Here is a 22,160-nt window from a genome sequence, read left to right on the forward strand (position 1 = left end):
TGATTTATTTAAAAACAGCAGTGTTTTAGTAGATAAAAAGGAGATAAAGCAACTTTCATGGAGGAATTATTTTGTGGATTGTCTAATTTATGCATGTGTGCTTCTTTGATTCAAAACCTTGCTTAGATCAACTACCAGCCCTCCCTTATAATAAAACTCTTAAGGCAATTTACACTTAATCATACTGAGTAAATTAGGTGAATTGCTCAAGATTGCAAAATAGAGGACTTAATTTATCATTTATTATCTTTTCCAGATTTATATCAAGCTATGTGAGGTATTACAAAAGTGTTAAACTAATTACTTTGTTAACAGTTTAAATATGAAGTGTTACTAAAGCATTAAAGTCAAAACTTTATGAACAGTTTAAATATATGTATTATAGGGACTGTGTACTATTTAAAGTACAAATGCTGATTTATTAAAGGATTTTCTGCTCTTTCCACTTTCCCTGTTGATGTTGGCTAACAAGAAGATAAACTTCTAATTTACCTTTAGCTTTGTACCTTCCTTTGAGAAACAGTGAAAAATAAGGTTTTATTCCTTTGTGAAGTCGTTACTGAAGGGGGGTGTGTGTGTGTGTGTGTGTGTGTGTGTGTGTGTGTGTGTCTGTTTGGTAGAACACTTAACTTCCTTGAAGCAATTAAATAAGACATATTTTAGCAGTTTGCATTGTTATTATTTGTTAAAACAAATAGTGTGGTTCCCTTCATGCCATGAATCTAATGCTAATTGAGGGAACCTGAAAGCTATTTAATATTTCTTTTAGCTTGCTATTTTTTTCTTACTGTTCTTGAGAGATTATTGAATAGATTTTTTAAATGCCACTTGTTTCCTCAACCTGAATTTTGTTTCCTTTTACAAATATATACATATTTAAGTTAAAAATAAAGCACAGTCATGTGCCACATAACATTTTGGTCAACAATGGACTGCGTGTATGACGGTGGTCTCATAAAATTATAATGGAGAATATATAGAAACCTGATACATGGCTCTTGATATTGGCATAACAGATCAGTTAGGGTAAATGACTGATGTTTAGTAATGGTGCTGGGACATTTATTTTTTCTTATCAAAATACGTATATAAATTAAAAAATAAACATCATCTGGGCTTGTGTAAGTACACTCTGTGATTACATGAAATCGCCTAACTACACATTTCTCAGAACATATCCCCATCATTAAGCAACACATGACTGTATATTGAAATGGTATTTTATTTTGAACTGCTCATTAATAGATAACCTTAGGAGATTCTAAGAAGATGCTAATATGTTTCTAGAGAGCTTGCATTTTAGCAGGTAGATTATATTTTGAAAATATTGCTACCATAAGTGTATCTGAGCCTACAATTCAGTAATTTAATAGAATAGTGTGTGTGGCCAAGGCCGCTGCTCTCTTGGACACAGTCACATCTCTCTGTAAAACTGTTTAGGTGTTTGCAGTACTTTTATTTGAGAAACAAGAGTCTTTTTCTAATTTGCACAAAAATTCTGTAAAAGCAAGAGGTGGCCTTGTGAAGACCTAGATAGTGGGTCTACAATAATGTTTCTCAAAGTGTTACCTAAAGTCTTTTGCAGTCTGTTAGGTCATCTTTTGGAAGGTTGACATTTTCATAGAAAAAACACAATGTGAAACAATTTTTCTTATTTTAAAATTTAGATTAAACCTAAATTTTTACAAAACTTTCAATAGTTTTTTATAGTTACTACATTCTTCTATATTATTTAAGTGCTGCAGGGACTGGGCTTTATCAGTTCATCTTGGCTAACATTTAAATTAAACTATTTATTATTATTTATGCCTAGTTAAATTCACAGTTTTTTTTCTTCTATTGATCTTGTATTATATCCACAATTTACAAAAGTAGGTCAATTTGGAGCATTTAAAATGAGAGGAGTAATTCAGAATTACTACAGCTTAAAATCTGAATTGGATTTTGTTAGACTAGTGATCTCTTTGCCCTTGTGTTTGTTATGAAATTTTAAGAAACTTCAAACCTTCAACGTATTTGTGTTTTATGCCAAGTACATTGTGTGTGTGTGTGTGTGTGTGCGTGTGTGTGTGTGTGCTTGAAATTGGCAAATCAATCATTTGTTTCACTGTGAAATTGCTTAATTGTGTCACATTTGTGGGAAAAGGGGAAACAAAAGAATACAGGTATTAATCACAGTTCTGCTTATAGCAGAAACAGGTTCAAGTGACAATATTGGGAATATGTTTAGGAATCCAGCTGCAAAGTTAATAGCCAGTATAGTGTTTGGAGGAACACTTTAACCAATTACCAAAAAATCCTCTGTGAGAGAATGTTAGTTGGATGTCATGTAACATAAAGGATGTGCTGTGTGGAAGAACAGTTGTTGTATTGTGGGATTTGTTTTTAGTTGAAACCTTTAATGTACATAGTAGGAATTAACTTTTCCATAGTTGAAGTACAAATATTGGAGAGAAGTGATAGTGATTTTTTTCTCTTTATCACTAAAATCTTATATTGCCAAAGAATGAATTTTCCCTCTCAGAAAACACTGCATTATCCTAATTTCTTTACTTTTTAATCTTGCTATTCTACAGAAAAGCTTCCTATTATATTCTTCTTTTTCAAGTATGTCTTATATAAGTGTAACCCTTTGCTCCTCCATTTTAACTTTAGAGTCAACATGTGATTTGCCATTAACAAAAATCAAAACATAACAAAAGTTAAAGGAAACCAGACTAAGAGGATATCTACAGAAATTTCATAGAATGTATAATGTATTAATGCCAGTTACTCCACAAACTGGCTTATTAATTATTTTTCCCTCATTTCCAAACCATGGTAATGACAGGCAGATTTTCTTCATGATTCCCTATGCTAGCAAGTGGATTCATTTTTCCCTAGCTCCATTTTTTTTACGGTCACCAATTTATGCTGATAGCTCACTTTCAGCTTCCACCTTGCAATAGACCAAGCTGTAGTTTCTTTTCTCAGACTTGGTATATAATGTCCAAAACTTTAGACTTTTAGTAAGAGCCCTTTCAGATGTGTTTTAGCTTTTGAATTTGCCTCCCACCTGGGTTCACCTCCTGGATTATTTGTTTTTATCCTGGGATTTACTTATGATTTGAGACATGATTTTAAAAGTGGTGTGAAGTGGTTGTAATTTATCACACAATTAGTATTTTCAGAGGAAGAGTTTATGTTATATAAATGTTGTATACTGTGGAAAATATCCCTTTTAAATTTTTATTCATGTTTTTCTTATTCTCTTTAATTTTAAATAATATATTTGTCTTTCATTTATTATTCAACTTTGGTTAGTATTATTGTTTACTTTCTTTTCTAGTCTTCTGTCAGGTGTACCTTTACTTTTATCTTAATTGAGAGCATTTATATTCTCTTCTGTAAGCGTACGTATTTCTTTCATTATTTGGCTATCTCTATGCTACATTTTAGTTTTCTTCATATTTTGATCAGATATTCCTGTACAGCCTTTTATATTTTGTGGGATTTCTAATGTCTTCTCTTTTTTGTTGCTATTATTAATAATAAAACTGTGCCTTCACTATGCCCTCAAGTTTATATGAATATGTAGCTGTGTATGGGATTATTTATTGTTTTAAGTTTTTATTTTAAATTGGCAAACAATTTTATATATATATATATAGTGGGGGATAATGTGATGTTTAGATATGTGTATACATTGGGGAATGATTATATAAAGCTAGTTAGCATACCCATTACATCACACACTTATTTTTTGTAGTGAGAACATTTAAAATTTATTAGCAATTTTGAAATATACAATACATTATTATTAACTGTGGTCACCATACTGTGCAGTAGATCTTGAAAATTTATTCCTCCTGTTGAAATGAAAGTTTGTATATCCTTTGGTTAGCATCTCCCCCCTTTTTGTTTTGAGACAGAGTTGTTGTCACCTAGGCTGGAGTGCAGTGGCACGATCTCAGTTTACTATAATCTCCACCTCCTGGGTTCAGTTGATTCTCATGCCTTAGCCTCCTGAATAGCTAGGTTTACAGGTATGTGCCACTACACCTGGTTAATTTTTTTAATCATTTTTTGTAGAGATGGGGTTTTGCCATGTTGGCCAGGCTGGTCTCAAACTCCTGATCTCATGATCTGCCCGCCTCAGTCACCTAAAGTGCTGGGATTACAGGCATGAGCCACCACACCCGGCCAGCATTTGTTACCACCCCCACCACATAGGCTTTGATAATCACTTTCTACTTTTATAAGTTTGACTTTTTAGATTCCATGTATAAATGAAATCACGGAAAAAAAGAAGGAAATTCTGTCACTTGCAACAAGATGAAGGAATCTGGAGAACATTATACTAAGTGGTTACTCTTTTTTTTTTTTTAATGGAACTTTCCTTTCTTCTACTATAGTCTAGAGTAGTTTTTTGCTAAACCTGCTCTCTGTCAACCTGGGAGATCCATTACTATTGTCTGTACTCTGCATTTTTCCATTTTATGATTTTTCCTATTGTTTTGCTGGAGAATTACCTAAGAAAGATACTGTGGAGGTAAAATATCTGATTGACCAAAATCTGAAAATGTTCTTAATCTATCTTTATGCTTGATTGATAGTTTTGTCAGATTTAATAAAATTGAAGGATCAAAATTATTCCTCAGACTTTTGAAACCATTAATTTGTTGTCTTTTTAGTAAACCTAGTTATGTTGATAGAAAAGTCTGATGTTAATCTGCTTCTGAGTCATATATTGGTGATTTGTTTTATTCTCTACAGAAGATTTTAGAATTTCAAAAAATATTTGGTGTGCCTTAATTTCACAATTAGGTGACTTGATGTGATCATTTATCCTGTTTGCCTTCTGTGGGACCTTTTAATTGAAAGACTGTGTCATTCATTTCTAGTAAATTTTCTTCCTCTGTTCTTGAACAATTTACTTTTGGGGCTTCTCTTGGTCAAATATTGTACTGCTAAGGTTGATTTTATGGAATAAGATTGTCAGTTGTTCTTCCATTCTGACTTTTTTGCCTGGGGTACGGAACTTAACAGAAACAAAGTCTACATAGAGTAGAACAGTGAGCAGAATATTTTTGTATGGCTTTTCTTTTGCTCCTGAATTTTTTACTGTATTTGCTGTGGAATGTTCCAGAAAAGTATATAAGTGCTAGAGTTGAGAAAGATATCCCATTCCTGCCATGTGAATTTATTTTAATATATATGTTTCAGAAAAATTTAAAGAAACAGTCCATATACTTAAGTAATGGCACATATGTTCAGGTCCTCTGAGTTTTGAACCAGATTGCAAAAGTGAGGCTATAACCTCATCCTGGGGAAGCAGGCTGCACCATATCCAGATGTCTTTGAAGAGGATCTCTGTTTCAGAAACCAGAGTTGAGAAAGCCCAATTATTTGAGTTTTCTCTCTCACTTATTTTTTTTCTCTATTTTTTGCCCTTTTGTCATTTTTTTTTTCCCCTTTTGCTTTAAGTTCTTAAAGATATCATCAGTTTTTTGGCAACTTGTCCATATTTTTTCCTAAGCATAATAGGAAAAACAATCACTATATTTTACTATATGGGTCCAATAACTTTTAAAGTTTTTGAATTTTTAAGTCACTTTTCAAATATTATACAGCAATGAAAATAAAGAAGTAATAAAGTCATTAAAATTTTTAAAAAATATAAACAATGGCAAAGTCATTTTTACTTCATAATCCCATATTTTTCTTGTTTTGAAGATATGCAAACAAATGGTTCTAGCTTATTGCTTTTGGTTTTTCTTCTTGCACTGGCATCATCAAAATACTTGTAAAAACTTTGCTGACTCAATCATTTTTTGGAGAGAGCAGCTGTTTTTGCTCCATAATTATAAAACAGTTTCTGTTTTAGACTTGTAAACATCAATTCAAATGATTAAAGATTTATCTTTCATTTTGATATCACCTCTTCCTTCCATTACCTTTATGTATAAATTTGCCTTCAGCATATCCACTTACATGGGATTTTATGTAAATTTTGGTGTGCAAATATCATGTAAGATGAAAGAATTCCATCACAAGTCCTTTTAGCAAAATGGAATGGTCCTCAGTCGTGTCCCAGAATATCGTATGGTGAAGTCATTTCTGTTGAATGACTTACTGAATAAGAATACCATATTCCCTCTCTGTTTTTAGAAATATCTTGTATTTTCTCCCTATTTTTAGAAATACATTTTCATGCATCAATTCTTGCACTTGAGAAGCTTTATATAGGATATCATCTGGAGATAAATAGTCTGAGATTTCACTTATGTGATCAATTTTATCATCATTATCTAAAGTGTTGCTGTTTTTGCATTTAGCTTCTGATTCATCTAATAATGGTTAAATGACTTCCTCCATCAGTTTTCTTCTCACTGACTGTGGGCACGAATTTTAAAATTCTGAATTTTTAACTATGTTTAAATAGAGCTAAAGAAGAAACTCAAAAGATGGTGTCTTCAGATTTTTTATATCTTGCAGTACAAAAACTGAAGAATGATATAATAATGATTATTTATTTCATTATTGTACCATCCTTCTAAACAATTGCCTCATTTCACATTTTAAAAATTAATTGGCTTTTTAGGCATACATAGAAATAATTAATGCATAATGATGAAATAATTACTCAGATAATGAATGTCAATTATATTTCAAGATATAGGAAAAAGATCTTACAATGTGTCTCAGCTGTATAAAAGAGTACAGTAGAGCCATGTGGTAATTGCAAGTAAGAGTGTATCTACTTTGAAAAATAAATAAAATTTATCATTGGCCATTGGAAGACTACCAACAGAAAAAAATGTCATGAAATATCAATCCTTACTAATTATAAGAAATATCGACAAAGGAAACTTAAAAACTAAAATTGGATCCAGTGGGTCCTCAAGTGATGAGCATACAATATATTTTTACTCTTTCTGAAAGTGCTTATTAAAGTTTTTCTCATTTGTGCTTTTCTGTTTTATTTCACCCTTCTCACAAATTCAGATTTCTTTTCTACCCTCCTTTCTTTCTCATCTCCCTTTTCCTTCCCATTCCTCTCTCCCTTTCCTCCCTTCTTTTCCCCCTTTACTCTCTCTCTCCTTTTTTTCTTCCCCCTCACTCCCTTCTCTTCTCCTTTTCCTTCATAACCCCATTTTTTTTTAATTTTTTTTTTTTTTTTTTTTTTTTTTTAGGGTCTCACTCTGTCACCCAGGCTGGAGTGCAGTGGTGTGATCTCGGCTCACCGCAACCTCTACTTCCCAGGCTCATGCATTCTTCTACTTTGGCCTCCCAAGTAGCTGGGATTACGGACAAGTGCCACTACAGCCCAGCTAATTTTTGTTATTTTCAATAGAGACAGGGTTTCACCTTATTGGCCAGGCTGGTCTTGAACACCTGACCTCAAATGATCCACACACCTCAGCCTCTCAAAGTGCGGGGATTACAGTGTCTTCCATTTTTATTTTTATGTCTGGTAATTTTCTGCTGTCTTTTTACATTTAAGAATGTAGGTATAGTTTATTTTAGGTTTTATATAACTTTCTCTTTTGCTTTGTATGTAAATAGTTCATTTCTCCAATTTGCCCCCACCCCCCCCCACCCGCTCTTTAGTGGGAAACTTGATAGTGACTAATAGTACTTGTTAGGGCATATTGATTGAAAATTTCAGTCTAGGGTGGGTGGAGTGAGAACTGCCAACCAGGCTGTAGGTTCCCTAATGTGATGGTGAGGAGGAATTTTTTCTAGTTGTTAACACCAACATGAGAAGTCTTAGTTCTTCTCAATTAATCAGTGCAGCTTCCTTGGAAAAGGGCCTGTGTTCCTAGAATTTTTCAAAATGGAAAGGTCGTTAATACAAAGATGCTACCTGAAGCCATTTTTAGGGAAGTGGAGAATAAGGATGGGTAGTCATTGAAACAGTTGTTCTGCGTGTAAACTTATAATTGATCCCCTGATTTCAGCCCTAGTTTTTACTCTCATCCTTAAACTCCCATCTTCTCTTTGTAGCATCTTCTGGATTTTGGCCTCCTCTGTTTATCCCTTAACCACTTACTTTCCATTATCCTGAAATATGTTGATATTTTCTCCCACTCTCCTTTCCTTCACTGTTTTGGGGTTTTTTCCCTTTCAATCTCTATACTTTAATTACTAGGGAGCTAGGAAGGACAGAAAGTCAATGCATTTTCTGAATCATGTATATAGGCAGCCTCAAATCTATCAAACATTTAATGGAGAACCAATACCAATTGTTTTCAACCTGTTTCAAAAATTGAAGAGAAGGGAATATTTACAAACTAATTTTAGGATGCCAGCAGCACCCTGAGACTGAAGACAGACAAAGACAATAAAAACTAATAAGCAAAAAAACCACAGGCCAATATAGATGCAGAAATCCTCAACAAAATACTAGCAAACCAAATTCAACAGCAAATTAAAGAATCTATTCACCATGACCAAGTAGGATTTATTCCAGATATGTAAGCATAGTTCCACATACACAAATCAAATGTTTATGAGAAAAATGGAGCATAAAAATTATATGATCATTTTAATAAATGCAGAGAAAGTTGAAAGCTTTTCCTCTGAGATCTGTAACAAGATGCCCACTCTTGCCACTTCTTTTCAATGTAGTACTAGTAGAAGTCCTAGCCAGAGCAATTAGGCAAGAGAAGAAGATAAAAGGCATTCAAATTGAAAAAGAAGTTAAATTGTCCCCCTTTGCAGACAGTATGATCTTATATATAGACAACCTTAAAGACTCCACCAAAAAAAATTTAGAATTAATAAACTGATTCAGTGAAGTTGCAGGATACAAAATCAATGTATAAAAGTCAGAAGCATTTCTATACACTAATAATAATGTAGCCAAGGAAGAACTCAGGAAAGCAATTTCATTTACAATGGCTACAGAAAATGAAATACTTAGGAATACATTTGTTTCAGCTTTATTGAGGGGTAATTGATATATACACTAAAGGGCACATCTTTAAAGGTACAGTTACGTGTGTTTTGACGTGTGTGTGTGTGTGTGTGTGTGTATGTATATATATATATATTTGTGAAATCATCATTAAGATAACACATAGTCGTCATTCTCCAAATTTCTTTGTGTCCTTTGCCTTCTTTGGTTTGTGGTTAGTAATACATTTAACCAAGAAGGTAAAAGATCTCTACAATGAAACCTGTAAAATACTGATGAAAGAAATTGAAGATGCCAATGAATGGAGAGATATCTCATGTTCATGGATTGAATTCACTCTGGATAGTATGGACATTTCAACAATATTAAACCGTGTTGCTGAAATGTCTATACTTCCGAGAGTGATCTATAGATTCATTGTAAACCCTGTCAGAATACCAATGACATTCTGTATAGAAATTGAAAAAACAATTCTAAAATCTGTAAGAAGTCACAGAAGACTCCAAATAGTAAAAGCAATTTTGAGCAAAAAGAATAAAACAGTAGGTATCACACTATTTAACATAAAAATGTACTATAGCAGGTCTTTGAATAACATCATTTTGTTCAATGTCACCTTGTTGTAATGTTGATAAGCAAAAAAAGTTGATTCCTACCAAGGGCCACTGTCTGTGTGGAGTTTATATATTCTTACCAAGTCTGCATGGGTTATCTCATTTCCTCTCATATCCTAAAAATGTATACCTTGGATTAATTAGTGTGTCTGCATTGTTCCAGTATGAAGGAATATGGGTGTGTGAGAGTGCTCCTTGCAATGGAATGGAGCCCTGTTCAGGGTTGGCTCACCTCTAGCACCCCAATCTGCCCAGATAGGCTTCAGCCACTCATGAGCCTGAACTGGAATAAGCAGGTTGGAAAATGCATGAATGATTGAGTGAATGAATGAATACAAATTATAGTAAAATAAACATTCAAAAAATAATTATAAAATTTGTGACAACAAATGAAGCAGTACAGTACAAAAGTGCACACTGAGGCTGCCATATTTGTTATTGTTTTTGAATTGCATAGTGGTAGAAGGTAGTTTTTAAAATTTTCATTTTGCGAGCATGTACTCCTTGTTTTAACCCACCACCACTTAGGACTGTCATCACTCACTGACTTACCAAAATAGGGTAAATAATTATCTTGCTTTTTGAAAGCAGTCTTTCTTAAATGTACATATGGCTCACATTTATTTTTTGGTATTAGAATTTAATGTTTGATATTAGGTGTTCATGTAGAAGTTTGGTGATGATTTTTGACCAGAAACATGACATAGGAACTCAACTGCTTATTTTTATCAGTCGACCTATGGTAGAAATGATTCCATGATGTGTCGTTTTGCTTGAAGTCACAGTTTCCAGGGACCAGTGTTAAGTGAGGACATAACTATACAAAGCTATAGTGACTAAAACACTATGATAGTGGCATAAAAACAGATTCATAGGTCAATGGAGCAAAATAGAGAGCCCCCAAATAAATCTCTTCATTTAGAGCCAACTGATTTTTGACAGAGGTGCCAAGAACACACAATGAGGAAAGAACAGTCACCTCAGTAAATGGTGTTGGAAAAACTGGATATCCACATGCAGAAGAATGAAACTAGAACCTTATTTCATACCTTGTACAAAAAGTAACTTAAAATGGATTACATTCTTAAATGTATGACCCCAGACTATGAACCTACTAGAAGAAAACGTAGGGGAAAAGCTCCATGACATTAATTCAAGCAAGATTTTTTTGGAGGGGACCTCAAAAGCTCAGGCAATGAAAGCAAGAATAGACAAATGGGATTATATCAAACTTAAAAAGCTTCTGCACAGCCAACATCAATAAAGAGACAATCTATAGAATGGGAGATAATATTTTTACAAACTATATACTTGATAATGGGTTAATATATCTACAGTATATGAGAAACTCAACTAGATGGCTAGAAAACAACCCAAATTAAACATGGGCAAAGGACCTGAATAGACATTTCTTTAAAAATGATATACAAATGGCCGAAAGGTGTGCGAAAAGATGTTCAACATCACTAATCGTTATAGAAATGCAAATTAAACCACAAGATATCACTTCACACCTATTAGAATAGCTGTTATCAAAAGACAGAAGACTCTTATTGCAAGGATGTGAAAAAGAATAACCTTTGCACATTGTAGGTGGCAATGTAAATTAGCACAGGTATTAGAAAACAATATAAAGGTTCTTCAGAAAATTAGAACTACAATATGATCCCATAATCCCACTACTGGGTACGTACTTTTCTTTTGTCCAAAGGGGATATGCTCCAACACCCCCAGCAGCTGCCCAAAACCATGGATGGTACTCAACTCTGTATGCACTGTTTTTTCCTAAAGATAGATACTTATGATAAAGTTTAATTAAGCACTTATCACATCACTTTTGTACTTTGGGTCCATTATTAAGTAAATAAGGGTTACCTGATCATAAGCACTCCAATATCTCAACAGTTGATATGATAGCCGAAACAGCTTCTAAGTGACAAACTGTCAGGGAGCATGGACAGTATGGATTCCCTGCATGAAGGAATAACTGACATTATTTCTGGAATTTTCCATTAAATATTTATAGATAATGGTTGACTGTGGGTAACTGAAACCGTGGATATACTATGTATATCAAAAGGAAGTAGTATGTTGAAGAGACATCCCATGTTCATTGCAGGCTTATTCACAACAGTCAAGTATAGAATAAACCTAAGCATCTGTTAATGGATGAATAATGAAAATGTGGTCTGTATACGCAGTGGAATACTACTTAGACATAAGAAGGAAATTCTGTCATTTACAACAACATGGATGAACCTGGAGAATATTGTTAAGTAAAATAAGCTAGGCACAGAACCTTGAAAAATTGATTTCCTAGAAGTAGAGTACACAGTTATTGTCAGGGGTCTGTGTGGCTATGGGGAGGGTTTGGGGAGATGGTGGTCAAAGGATACAATATTTGAGTTAGGAAGAATAAGTTCAGGGGTTATATTGTACAATATAGAGACTATAGTGAAAAAATGTATTCTTGAAAAATGCTAAGAAAATGCATGTAAAATGTTCTCATTGCAAAAATATGTGAGGTAATGTGTGTATTTTCATTGGCTAGATTTGGTGATTTCACAATGTATGTGTACTTCAAAACCATCTATAGCACATGATAAATACATACAATCTTTTATGTGTTAATTAAAAAAAAATTTAAGGCAGGATGTATTACAGTTTTTATTACTACCAGTGTTTGAAGTTACCGTTTTGTAGCAACCCAAATATTAAATTTTTCTCAGTTTAAATTATAAAATACTAGCAACAAATACCATTTTCTCTTTTGAGTTTTTTATTATGACATAGTTTTCTATGAATTGTTTATTCATTTGTGTGACACATTTACTATATCACCCTAATTTTTATAACAATTTTATAAGTTCTTTAGGCAGTATAGATGTTCTTCACATCTCCTGCAAATATCTTAGCCTTTGTTTTCATTCTAAATTTGTGTTTATTTTATAAATTGCATTTTTTATTTGACCATGTTTATGTTTCTTAATTTATAAACTTTGAAGCAGTAAGTAAGGTTATTTTCTCTACAGACAATTTACACTGAATGAGATTTTTATTTTTGTTTTACTAAACTTTCTAAAATTAATTTTTCTGGAACATTTCTGCAAAATAATTTTGCAGCGTGTATGGAAAGCCAAGAAAATGTCTCTGTTTTAATCCTCTTCTTAGAAGACTTAATAAAAGAAAGAATATAGTTTGGTGTTTTGAAGTAACCATATTCTTATTTTAAAATATTGAAAGTCCGGTAAAATATTTTTGTGTTTTCCAGATTATTGCACAGTTGTAACAATTGTGGACCAGACAAATGTAAAATTAACTTGCCTGCTCTTTAGTGGAAACTATGAAGCCCTTCCAATAATTTATAAAAATGGAGATATTGTTCGCTTTCACAGGCTAAAGGTATAATTCATACTGTCTAGAACTTATATTTGTTTGAAGAGAACTCTGTATTGTTCACAGAAACTAGTTAGCATTAATTATATGGTTGCTTTGTTACAACATGACAGCAGGCTTTTCAGAAAAGAAGCAGTAATGTAAATAGTATCAGACTTCAAATAATTTACAGAAAGAACCATCTTCATTTGAACGAACCACTTGCCTTTGTTCTCCAGAAATGTATCACATGCCATGATTAAGACTAGTTCCATTCGTCTTCTGTTTCTAAATATAGACTAATGCTGTAGAAGTTTTATCTGTAGAGTTTTATAAAGAATATTTGTTTTTTAAAGTTTTAAAAAACAGTTTTAGGGCAACAAGAAAAAATGTTTACAAAAGTTAGGAGGTTATATTATTCTTTCCTGTTCCTTGTATTAATTCAAGTACATTGAAAACATTGAGATATTAAGTATAATATCAAATTAAGTTGGTCTTCATTTTTAAGAAATATGTTAAGATATGAACAGGTACTTTGAAAATTATGCTTGTAGTTAAATAAATGTAAGAAAGCTTTTAATAGGATAAAGTAGCACAGTTTTTAAAAATAAAAATTTTAAAACTTAGATTGCAAAGCATTATTATTTTCTCAAAATTATCCTTCTTCCTGTAATCTTCATTTAATTGAACATTTTTGTTCAATGCAGTTTTTGAATTTTTCTTTGGAAATTACTGCCTGATGTTTTGGACAGCTTTTAAATACTTTGTATATTTTCAGTTCCTTAGATTTTAAACATTTCTGTTTCTTCATCTTTTCCTGTGTTACATGGATTTCCATTTAACCCCTTTATCATCTTGGTTGTCTTTTTCTTCTAATGCTTCAGTTTAATTCTGCCTTTCATGGTCAGTCTGACGTTCATAAACAAGGACAGTATTCAGCTGTGTTCTATTCTTAAGTACTTCTTATGACCTATTAATACTGCTTCCTTCAGAATAGGAGGATAATAGAGAATATTTGTGTGAAGATAAAAAGAAATAGAAATATTATCATTGTAGCAATGTAATACATGCTTATCCAAACATCAGCAAATTGCTCACTTTTCACAGTGTTGTATCCTATATACTTGTATTCAAATAGTACACTCTCCCTTCTTAAATGTATTTAGTTGTTACTCTGGTTATTGTTTATGGAAGTTACTATTTAATAGCAAATAGATAAACATTTCATCATTCACAATATAACCATAGTCATATAGCCAACACTTCAGAAACTTCTCTCATTTCCCCATCCAGGGAGATCATTAATGTGTCCCCCGCTCCAGGAGTAAAGAGTCTCATGACCTCTAACAGCATATAGTTATCCCTTGATCAACACAGGTTTGAACTGCATGAGTACACTTATATGCAGAACTTTTTCAGTAAGTATTTTGGAAATTTTTTGGAGATTTTCAACAATTTGAAAAAACTTACAGATGAACTACTTGGCCTAGAAATATCCAAAAAATTTTTTAAAAGATATGTCATGAATGCATAAAGTACATGCTAGTATGTCATTTACTATCATAAAATATATACAAATCTATTATAAAAAGTTAAAATTTGTTAAAACTTATACACAAACACTAACAGACCATACATGGCTCCATTCACGGTTTAGAGAAATGTAAATGAATGTAAAGATGAAGTATTGTCTCTGTATAAAATAACTGTACAGCTGTAATAATTTCTTAGCCACCTCTTCTATCATACATTCACTTATGACTAAACATTTTTAAAGCACTGTCTTAGTTGTATCCAGCAGGTTTTACTTCCTCATAACTTCATTACCATTCAGTTCAATGTATAATTGAATTTACATATTAATCATTGATTTCCTCTCTGACCTATGGGTTTATAAATAATTTATAAATAATCCATAAGTCAGACAGGAAATCAATATGAAAATTCAAAAAATATTGAATTATTATTGAATATATATTGAATTATTATTCAATATAATATATAGAATTATATCGAACATCTATGTTCTATTTGAATTATGTTCAAATAATCCAAATAATATATATTGAATTATATTCAATCCAATTTTAAACGATTATTATTTGTTTTTTATATGTATTTAAATTATTTAATAGTTGCTTTTTTTTTTACTATTGTATATTGTGGTCAGAAAATGTACTCTGAAATGTTAAGCATTTTGAAATTTGTGGATGCTTTGTATTCTAACAGATGGTGATTTTCATTTTATTTCTTATCTACTTATCAGCTGTTGAAACTGTGTTTTAAAGACTGCTATGATAGATTTGTCTGTTTCCTATAGCTCTGTTGATTTTACTTCATAATTTAAGGCAATGTTAATGGGGTTTAGGCCTTCTTATTTTTTTTTTATATATTTTGAGGCTGCTTCATAGATTTAGGGTTACTATATTTTTCCTTTTTTTTCTTGAGACAGAGTCTCAATCTGTTCACCAGGCTGGAGTGCAGTAGTGCCATCTCGGCTCACTGTAACCTCCAGCTCCCTGGTTTAAGAGATTCTCCTGCCTCAGCCTCCTTCCGAGTTGTTGGGACTACAGGTATGCACCACCATGCCCAGCTAATTTTTGTTTGTTTTTTTTTTAGTAGAGACGGGGTTTTACCTTGTTCAGGATGGTCTCCATCTCTTGACCTTGTGATTCACTCACCTCGGCCTCCCGAAGTGCTGGGATTACAGGCATGAGCCACCACGCCCAGCTAGGTTACTATATTTTTCTGTAATTTTCATGTACTGTTCATATTTAGGTCTTGCTTCCCTACATTCTTTATATTGACAGTTCCACTAGCTTTGAATAGCCCTGTGTTCTTTAGTTGAGCAAGGTCATTCTAAGCACACACATCTGTTTTAGACAGAATTTATTTTTTTCTGTTTTTCGTATTGCAATGATCATAATTCATACAAAAATATCCATAAAGCAAGAGTCAAGATCTACCCTTCTTTTTTCCAGCACATATTTATTGTATATTTATTTGTACAGGCTTCTGTTTTAATGCAGAGAAGCAGACAATATAAAAGTAAGCATATAAGTCAAAGTAATTTCAAGTAGTGGTAGCTGCTGTAAAGAAAATAAAGCAAAATCAGAAAAGACCTTTCTAATGAGGAGATATAAGGGTTGAGACCCAACTGATGATAATGAGAAGTCCTACTGAGATTTGAGGAAAAATGTTTTCCACCACGTGACACTATAGGTGCCAAAGCCCTGTGATAGGAATGACCATGGTATTGGAGAAACAGAAAGACAACCAGCATGGATCCTAGTCAGCTATAGGGGAGGTGTTACAAGATGAAATTATGGTGGGTAAGTTATTTAGATTTTACTCTAAATACAATGAGAAGTCCTTAGAGGGTTTTAAATGTAAACATGAAATGATTGGTTAACATTTTGAAAAAAATCAGTCTTACTAACACATGGATAACAGATGGTTTGTTGAAGGACAAGCATGAAGGAAAAGCTTTAGAAGGCTATTTCAGTTTTACAGACATGAGATGAGGATGGCTCAGACTAGGCTGGTGGTGGAAATAGAAGTAGACTAATTCAGGTTGATTTTTAATCTCAAGCAAAGATGACCTGGTGATAAATGATCTGTGAAAATAAGTTACCAACACACCTAAGCTGGAAGATTGTCCTGGTTTACCGTGATAATCAGCAGAGGCAAGCTTTGGTAAATGCTCTACACTAGTGAGCCTGGAATTGGTGATAACAATGATGATCACAGAACCAAAAATCAATCAGACATTGCAGTATAAAAGAGAAGCAGCATATACATCAAGTAGAACCCATTTAAAAGTGAGAAGTTAGGTAATTGATCAGTTGTAGGCAAGTATAGTTAGAATCTGCAGAGTGAACTTCTGCTTTATGAAAAATTAACTGTACTGTACTAGCCCTACTGCCATAAAGACCCATAAAACATATGAGACAACTGTTTTTTAGGCATCGGACAATGGGTAGTTATGATCACAGAGCCAAGAGAAACTTATGAAGTGAGCCCCATCGTGACCACATACCTGCCTACAGACATTTTCTCAACCACTGCACAGTAAGCTGAAGTGCAAGCTGTGGTCCTGCTATACCTAAAGTCAGAGTTCAAGGCAGCTGAAAGTTGGAATTTTTGCAACACGAAACCAGAGAGGAAAGAGTTATGCAGAAGGGGATATCTAAAAGTCCACCCCACCACGGTTGCGTTGGTCTTGAGTACTTGATTGAAAGCCAGGCTGCACATGGCAGGGTAGAACTACTTAAGGATTACAAAAGCTGCTGTGTGGTTGAACATGTTGAACATGAAACACACACTACAGGTCTAGAAATGGGGGTGCTGGAAGTCCAAGATAGTCAGGGACAAATAACCTTGTTAATACCTCTTTAATACCTTGAGCATTCAGCTGAGAAAGCGCAAAGGTTACAGCCCCAAAATAACTCACAAAGGTCCACATCTTAGGTTAAGGCCTTTTCTACACATGTTTTATCAAAGCCTAAAACAAGTTCTACAGAGAAGACTTCACAGAGAGTTTGCAGAGTGAGTCTCATCAAGGTAAAAGACTTTGGGATTTCCACAGATAACAAAGCATAAAAACAAGCATTCATGAGTTTAAGATGACCAGACAACAACTCAGTGGCAACAAGAACAAAAATTAATGTTTGTCAGAAGAAGCCAACGTAATTCAGAGTCTACAATATATCATCTATGATGTCTAGTAAAGAAAAAAGATACACTAGACATGAAAACAAGAAAGTGTTATACCTAGTCAAGAAAAAAGAAAAAAACATAGACATTTCAAACCAACTCCATGGTAGCCCAGATGTTGTCTTTATTAAACAAAAACTTTAAAGCAGATATTACACAGACTTTCAAAGAATTAAGTGGAGGTGGAAGGATCCCTTGAGCCTGGGAGGTTGAGGCTACAGTAAAATGTTATTACATCACTGCATTCCAATATGAGTGACAGAACAAGACCCTTCTCAAAAATAAAAATTAAAAAATAAGGGAATTAAAGCAAAAATACATTAAGTGAATTAAAGGAAGATGTTAAATGAATGAAAAGATAAGAAATTTCAGCAGGGAAAGAAGTAGAAACTATTAAAAAACAGAAATTCAGTCACTGAAAAGAACAAATGTAATGAAAAATCTGCTGGATGGGCTAAATCAGATATACTGTATGTTAAATTGATGACAAATCATTAGAAACTACCTAATCTGAAGAGCAAGGATTAAATAAAAATTAAATAGAATTATACCATTGAAAAGTTATATTTGTGAAGTAGAATGTGTAAAATAGGAAGTGGTAAGTATGAAATGGAAAGTAGAAAGTACATAGTAGAACAATATTGATTCCAAGTAGACATTGAGAAGTTGAAGAGTTATTCATAGGTGTCTCAGTGCTCTCAGTCACTGATTAAACCTTCGCCTGAGCTGCATTTTATTCACCTTATATTCTCATATTTCAAGTGTTCTGGTCTTTTCTATAATATTCATAAGTCACTCTCATTTGTGATCCTTTTTCCTAGTAAAAATTACACCTTAATAAAAAACTAATAAATAAAATGTAAAAATGCAAGCTTGATAGGCTTAGGGAGACTACTACCTAGCTCTTTAAAAAATATAAATGAACTTTGCATAGAGGTTCACAGTTTACATGATAGTTCTGTATCTTGATATAGCACCAGTTGAGTTTAGAATTTCATATGCTAATTAACTGAAAAATAGTTTTTTAAAAATGCCCTCTCTTAATTATGCTGACAAAATTGATAATCTTTCCAATTTCTTTGGTTCACAGATTCTTCATCAGTAAGCCATTTTATTTGTATCTGTTTTCTACTTTGCCCTACTTTCTTAGATTCAAGTGTATAAAAAGGAGACTCAGGGTATCACCAGCCCTGGCTTTGCATCTTTGACATTTGAGGGAACTTTGGGAGCACCTATCATACCTCGTACTTCAAGCAAGTATTTTAACTTCACTACAGAGGACCACAAAATGGTAGAAGCCTTACGTGTTTGGGCATCTACTCATATGTCACCATCTTGGACATTACTAAAATTGTGTGATGTTCAGCCAATGCAGTATTTTGACCTGACTTGTCAGCTCTTGGGCAAAGCAGAAGTGGATGGAGCATCATTTCTTCTAAAGGTATGTATTTTTTTAATACTTGAAATTATAAGTTAGCACCACTTGCATGTCTGTAAAGAGCTTATATTTCAGCATTCTGATGAGATAAATAGGCACACTCTATATTATACTAAGAACTTAAATTTTAACTATTTTTGATGAACCTCAATATTCTTGCAGCTCTACTCTTCTCTAAAATTTTACACTTTTCTTCTAGAGAAATACAGTGTTATCAGATCTACATGTTAAATATAGTATGACATGTATTTTTTAAATTTTAGTATTAATAATATGTAGACTTGTTTTCTATTATCTTATGGTTTTTAGTCATATACATGAATATTTTTGTTTCCCTGTCAAGGTCACCTTCCCTCTCATTCAGTTACTTTTTTGTCCCATTGATGTTGGGTTCTCTTCCTATGTCTTTCACTGCCTACTTCATAGGCATATCATGGATAGTTTTGAAGCAATTTTATTACTATGTTTTACTTTTAAATCAGTAAGATATAAAAGTAACTTAAGACCCATCAAATCTCCGTTTCCACCTATCCCAGTTTAGAAAATAACTTCTGGAGAGGCTGGATGTCCTGTTCCTGTGGTTATTGCTTTATACTCTCTTTGAAATAAGGCAAGAAATGGAGTGCAGTGGCACTTGGACAAGTCTTGGAGTTTAGGTTTATTATCATTTACACCTTGCCCATATTAAAGAACAGAGAAGTTAGATATCATTGAGTAAAATACAAAGTTTTTGCAGTTGAAAATACCACATTTATATACACATGGAATACTGTGATAAAGTTGTAAATGCATGTTATGCATAAAGTTAAATAAATCAAATACGATAAAACTGAAGCTAATGCAACATAAAATCAAAATCTTAGGTCAGCCAGTCATACTTTGGCAAAAGTGATGTTCTTAACAAATCAGCATTTGCTAGCCACTGAACACTTCTAATGACAAAGACTCTACTACTATGCGGTGAGGCATATTCTATCTTTTGACCACTATGTTTTTAGAAAATTCTTAAATTCTAAGATAAAATATGCCAACTTTTAGCTCAAATAGTTAAGTCTGCATTTTCTCTCTACAGAAACATTGCATATGCCTGCATCCAGTTGTAGCAGATAACTTTTTTAGATAAGTGAAAACAACTGTCATATAAATGTTAGTTTAAAACACAACATTGAAAAGTCAATAAAGAGCCTCTATAGCCAAGACAATCCTAAGCCAAAAGAACAAAGCTGGAGGCATCACACTACCTGACTTCAGACTATACAACAAGGCTACAGTAACCCAAAAAGCATGGTACTGGTACCAAAACAGATATATAGACCAGTGGAATAGAACAGAGGCCTCAGAGATAACACCACATATCTACAACCATCTGATCTTTGACAAACTGACAAAAAAAAGCAATAGGGAAAGGATTCCCTATTTAATAAGTGATTTTGGGAAAAATTACTAGCCATATGCAGCAAACTGGAACTGGATCCCTTCCTTCCTTACACGTTATACAAAAATTAACTCAAGATGGATTAAAGACTTAAACGTATGACCTAAAACTATAAAAATCCTAGAAGAAAACCTAGGCAATACCATTCAGGACATAGGGATGGGGAAAGACTTCATGACTAAAAAGCAATGGCAACAAAAGCCAAAATTGACAAATCGGAGCCAAACTAAAGAGCTTCTCCACAGAAAAAATTATCATCAAAGCGATCAGGCAACCTACAGAAAGGGAGAAAATTTTTACAGTCTGTCCATCTGACAAAGGGCTAATCTCCAAAATCTACAAGGAACTTAACTTTACAAGAAAAAAACAATCCCATCAAAAAGTGGGTGAAGGATATGAATAGACACTACATTTATGTGGCCAACAACCATACGAAAAAATAAGCTCATCATCCCTGGTCTTTAGAGAAATGCAAATCAAAACAACATTGAGATACCATCTCATACCAGTTAGAATGGCTGTCATTAAAAAGTCAAGAAACAACAGATGCTGGAGAGGATGCGGAGAAATAGGAATGGTTTTACACTGTCGGTGGGAATATAAAATTAGTTCAACCATTGTGGAAGACAGTGTGGCAATTCCTCAAGGATCTAGAACCAGAAATACCATTAGACCCAGCAATCTCATTACTGGGTATATACCCAAAGAATTATAAAACACATATATTTATTGCAGCAATATTCACAATAGCAAAGACTTGGAACCAACCTAAGTGTCCATCAGTGGTGGACTGAATAAAGAAAATGTGGCACATATATGCCACAGAATATTATGCAGCCATCAAAAATGATGAGCTTGTGTCCTTTGCAGTGACATGGATGAAGCTGGAAACCATCATTCTCAGCAAACTAACACAAGATCAGAAAACCAAATACCTCATGTTCTCTCTTATAAGTGGAAGTTGAACAATGAGTATACATGGACACAGAGAGGGAACATCACACACCAGAGCCTATTGACAGCTGGAGAGCTAGGGGAGGGATAGCATTACAAGAAATACCTAATGTAGCTGACGGGTTGATGGGTGCAGCAAACCACCATGGCATGTGTATATCTATGTAAAAAACCTGCATGTTCTACACATGTGTCCCAAAACCTAAAGTATAATAAAAATAAAAATTAGTAAGGCTTTCTTATGATAATTTAAAAGTAAACCTCAAAAGTCTCTTTGTACCCTTCGACTCAGCAATTTTATTTTCATTATCTTAAGGAAATAATTTAAAATATTTACAAAGGTACATTTAAAAGAATATATTATCTTTCTTAGAGTACAAAAATAAGAATATGGTAGAAAAATTAGAAAAAACCCAAATACTAACAATAGAGAATTGTGTACACTATTTGTGTAGGAAGACCATAAAATAACATTATAAATGTCACCATAAAATACTTTGTAACCATAAAATGACATTTTAGACATATACTTGTTGAGATAGAATTTCATGATAGTTTACTTAGTGATTACGGTAGTTTCATTTACACACTAAAAATATATGTACAAGGCCGGGCATGGTGGCTCACGCCTGTAATCCCAGCACTTTGGGAGGCCGAGGTGGGTGGATCACGAGGTCAAGAGATCGAGACCATCCTGGTCAACATGGTGAAACCCCGTCTCTACTG

The 22,160-nt window shown here is 33.3% G+C and overlaps 1 protein-coding gene across 6 annotated transcripts in view; it reads left to right on the forward strand.

The window, feature by feature from the left end:
• POT1 (protection of telomeres 1) overlaps nucleotides 1-22,160 on the forward strand; it is a 108,826-nt gene that overhangs the window by 50,156 nt on the left and 36,510 nt on the right. For 5 of the 6 annotated variants that reach the window (XM_017517550.2, XM_037734576.1, XM_037734577.1 and 2 more), the window contains 2 exons: nucleotides 12,788-12,918; nucleotides 18,758-19,048. In XM_017517550.2, coding sequence (XP_017373039.1) covers nucleotides 12,788-12,918; nucleotides 18,758-19,048 — 422 coding nt within the window. The remainder of the gene's footprint in view (nucleotides 1-12,787; nucleotides 12,919-18,757; nucleotides 19,049-22,160) is intronic. The other variant, XM_017517553.2, reaches the window with a different exon arrangement.

The sequence above is a fragment of the Cebus imitator genome, unplaced genomic scaffold (assembly GCF_001604975.1).
Source record: "Cebus imitator isolate Cc_AM_T3 unplaced genomic scaffold, Cebus_imitator-1.0 Scaffold636, whole genome shotgun sequence".
In the NCBI taxonomy this organism is placed as follows: domain Eukaryota; kingdom Metazoa; phylum Chordata; class Mammalia; order Primates; family Cebidae; genus Cebus; species Cebus imitator.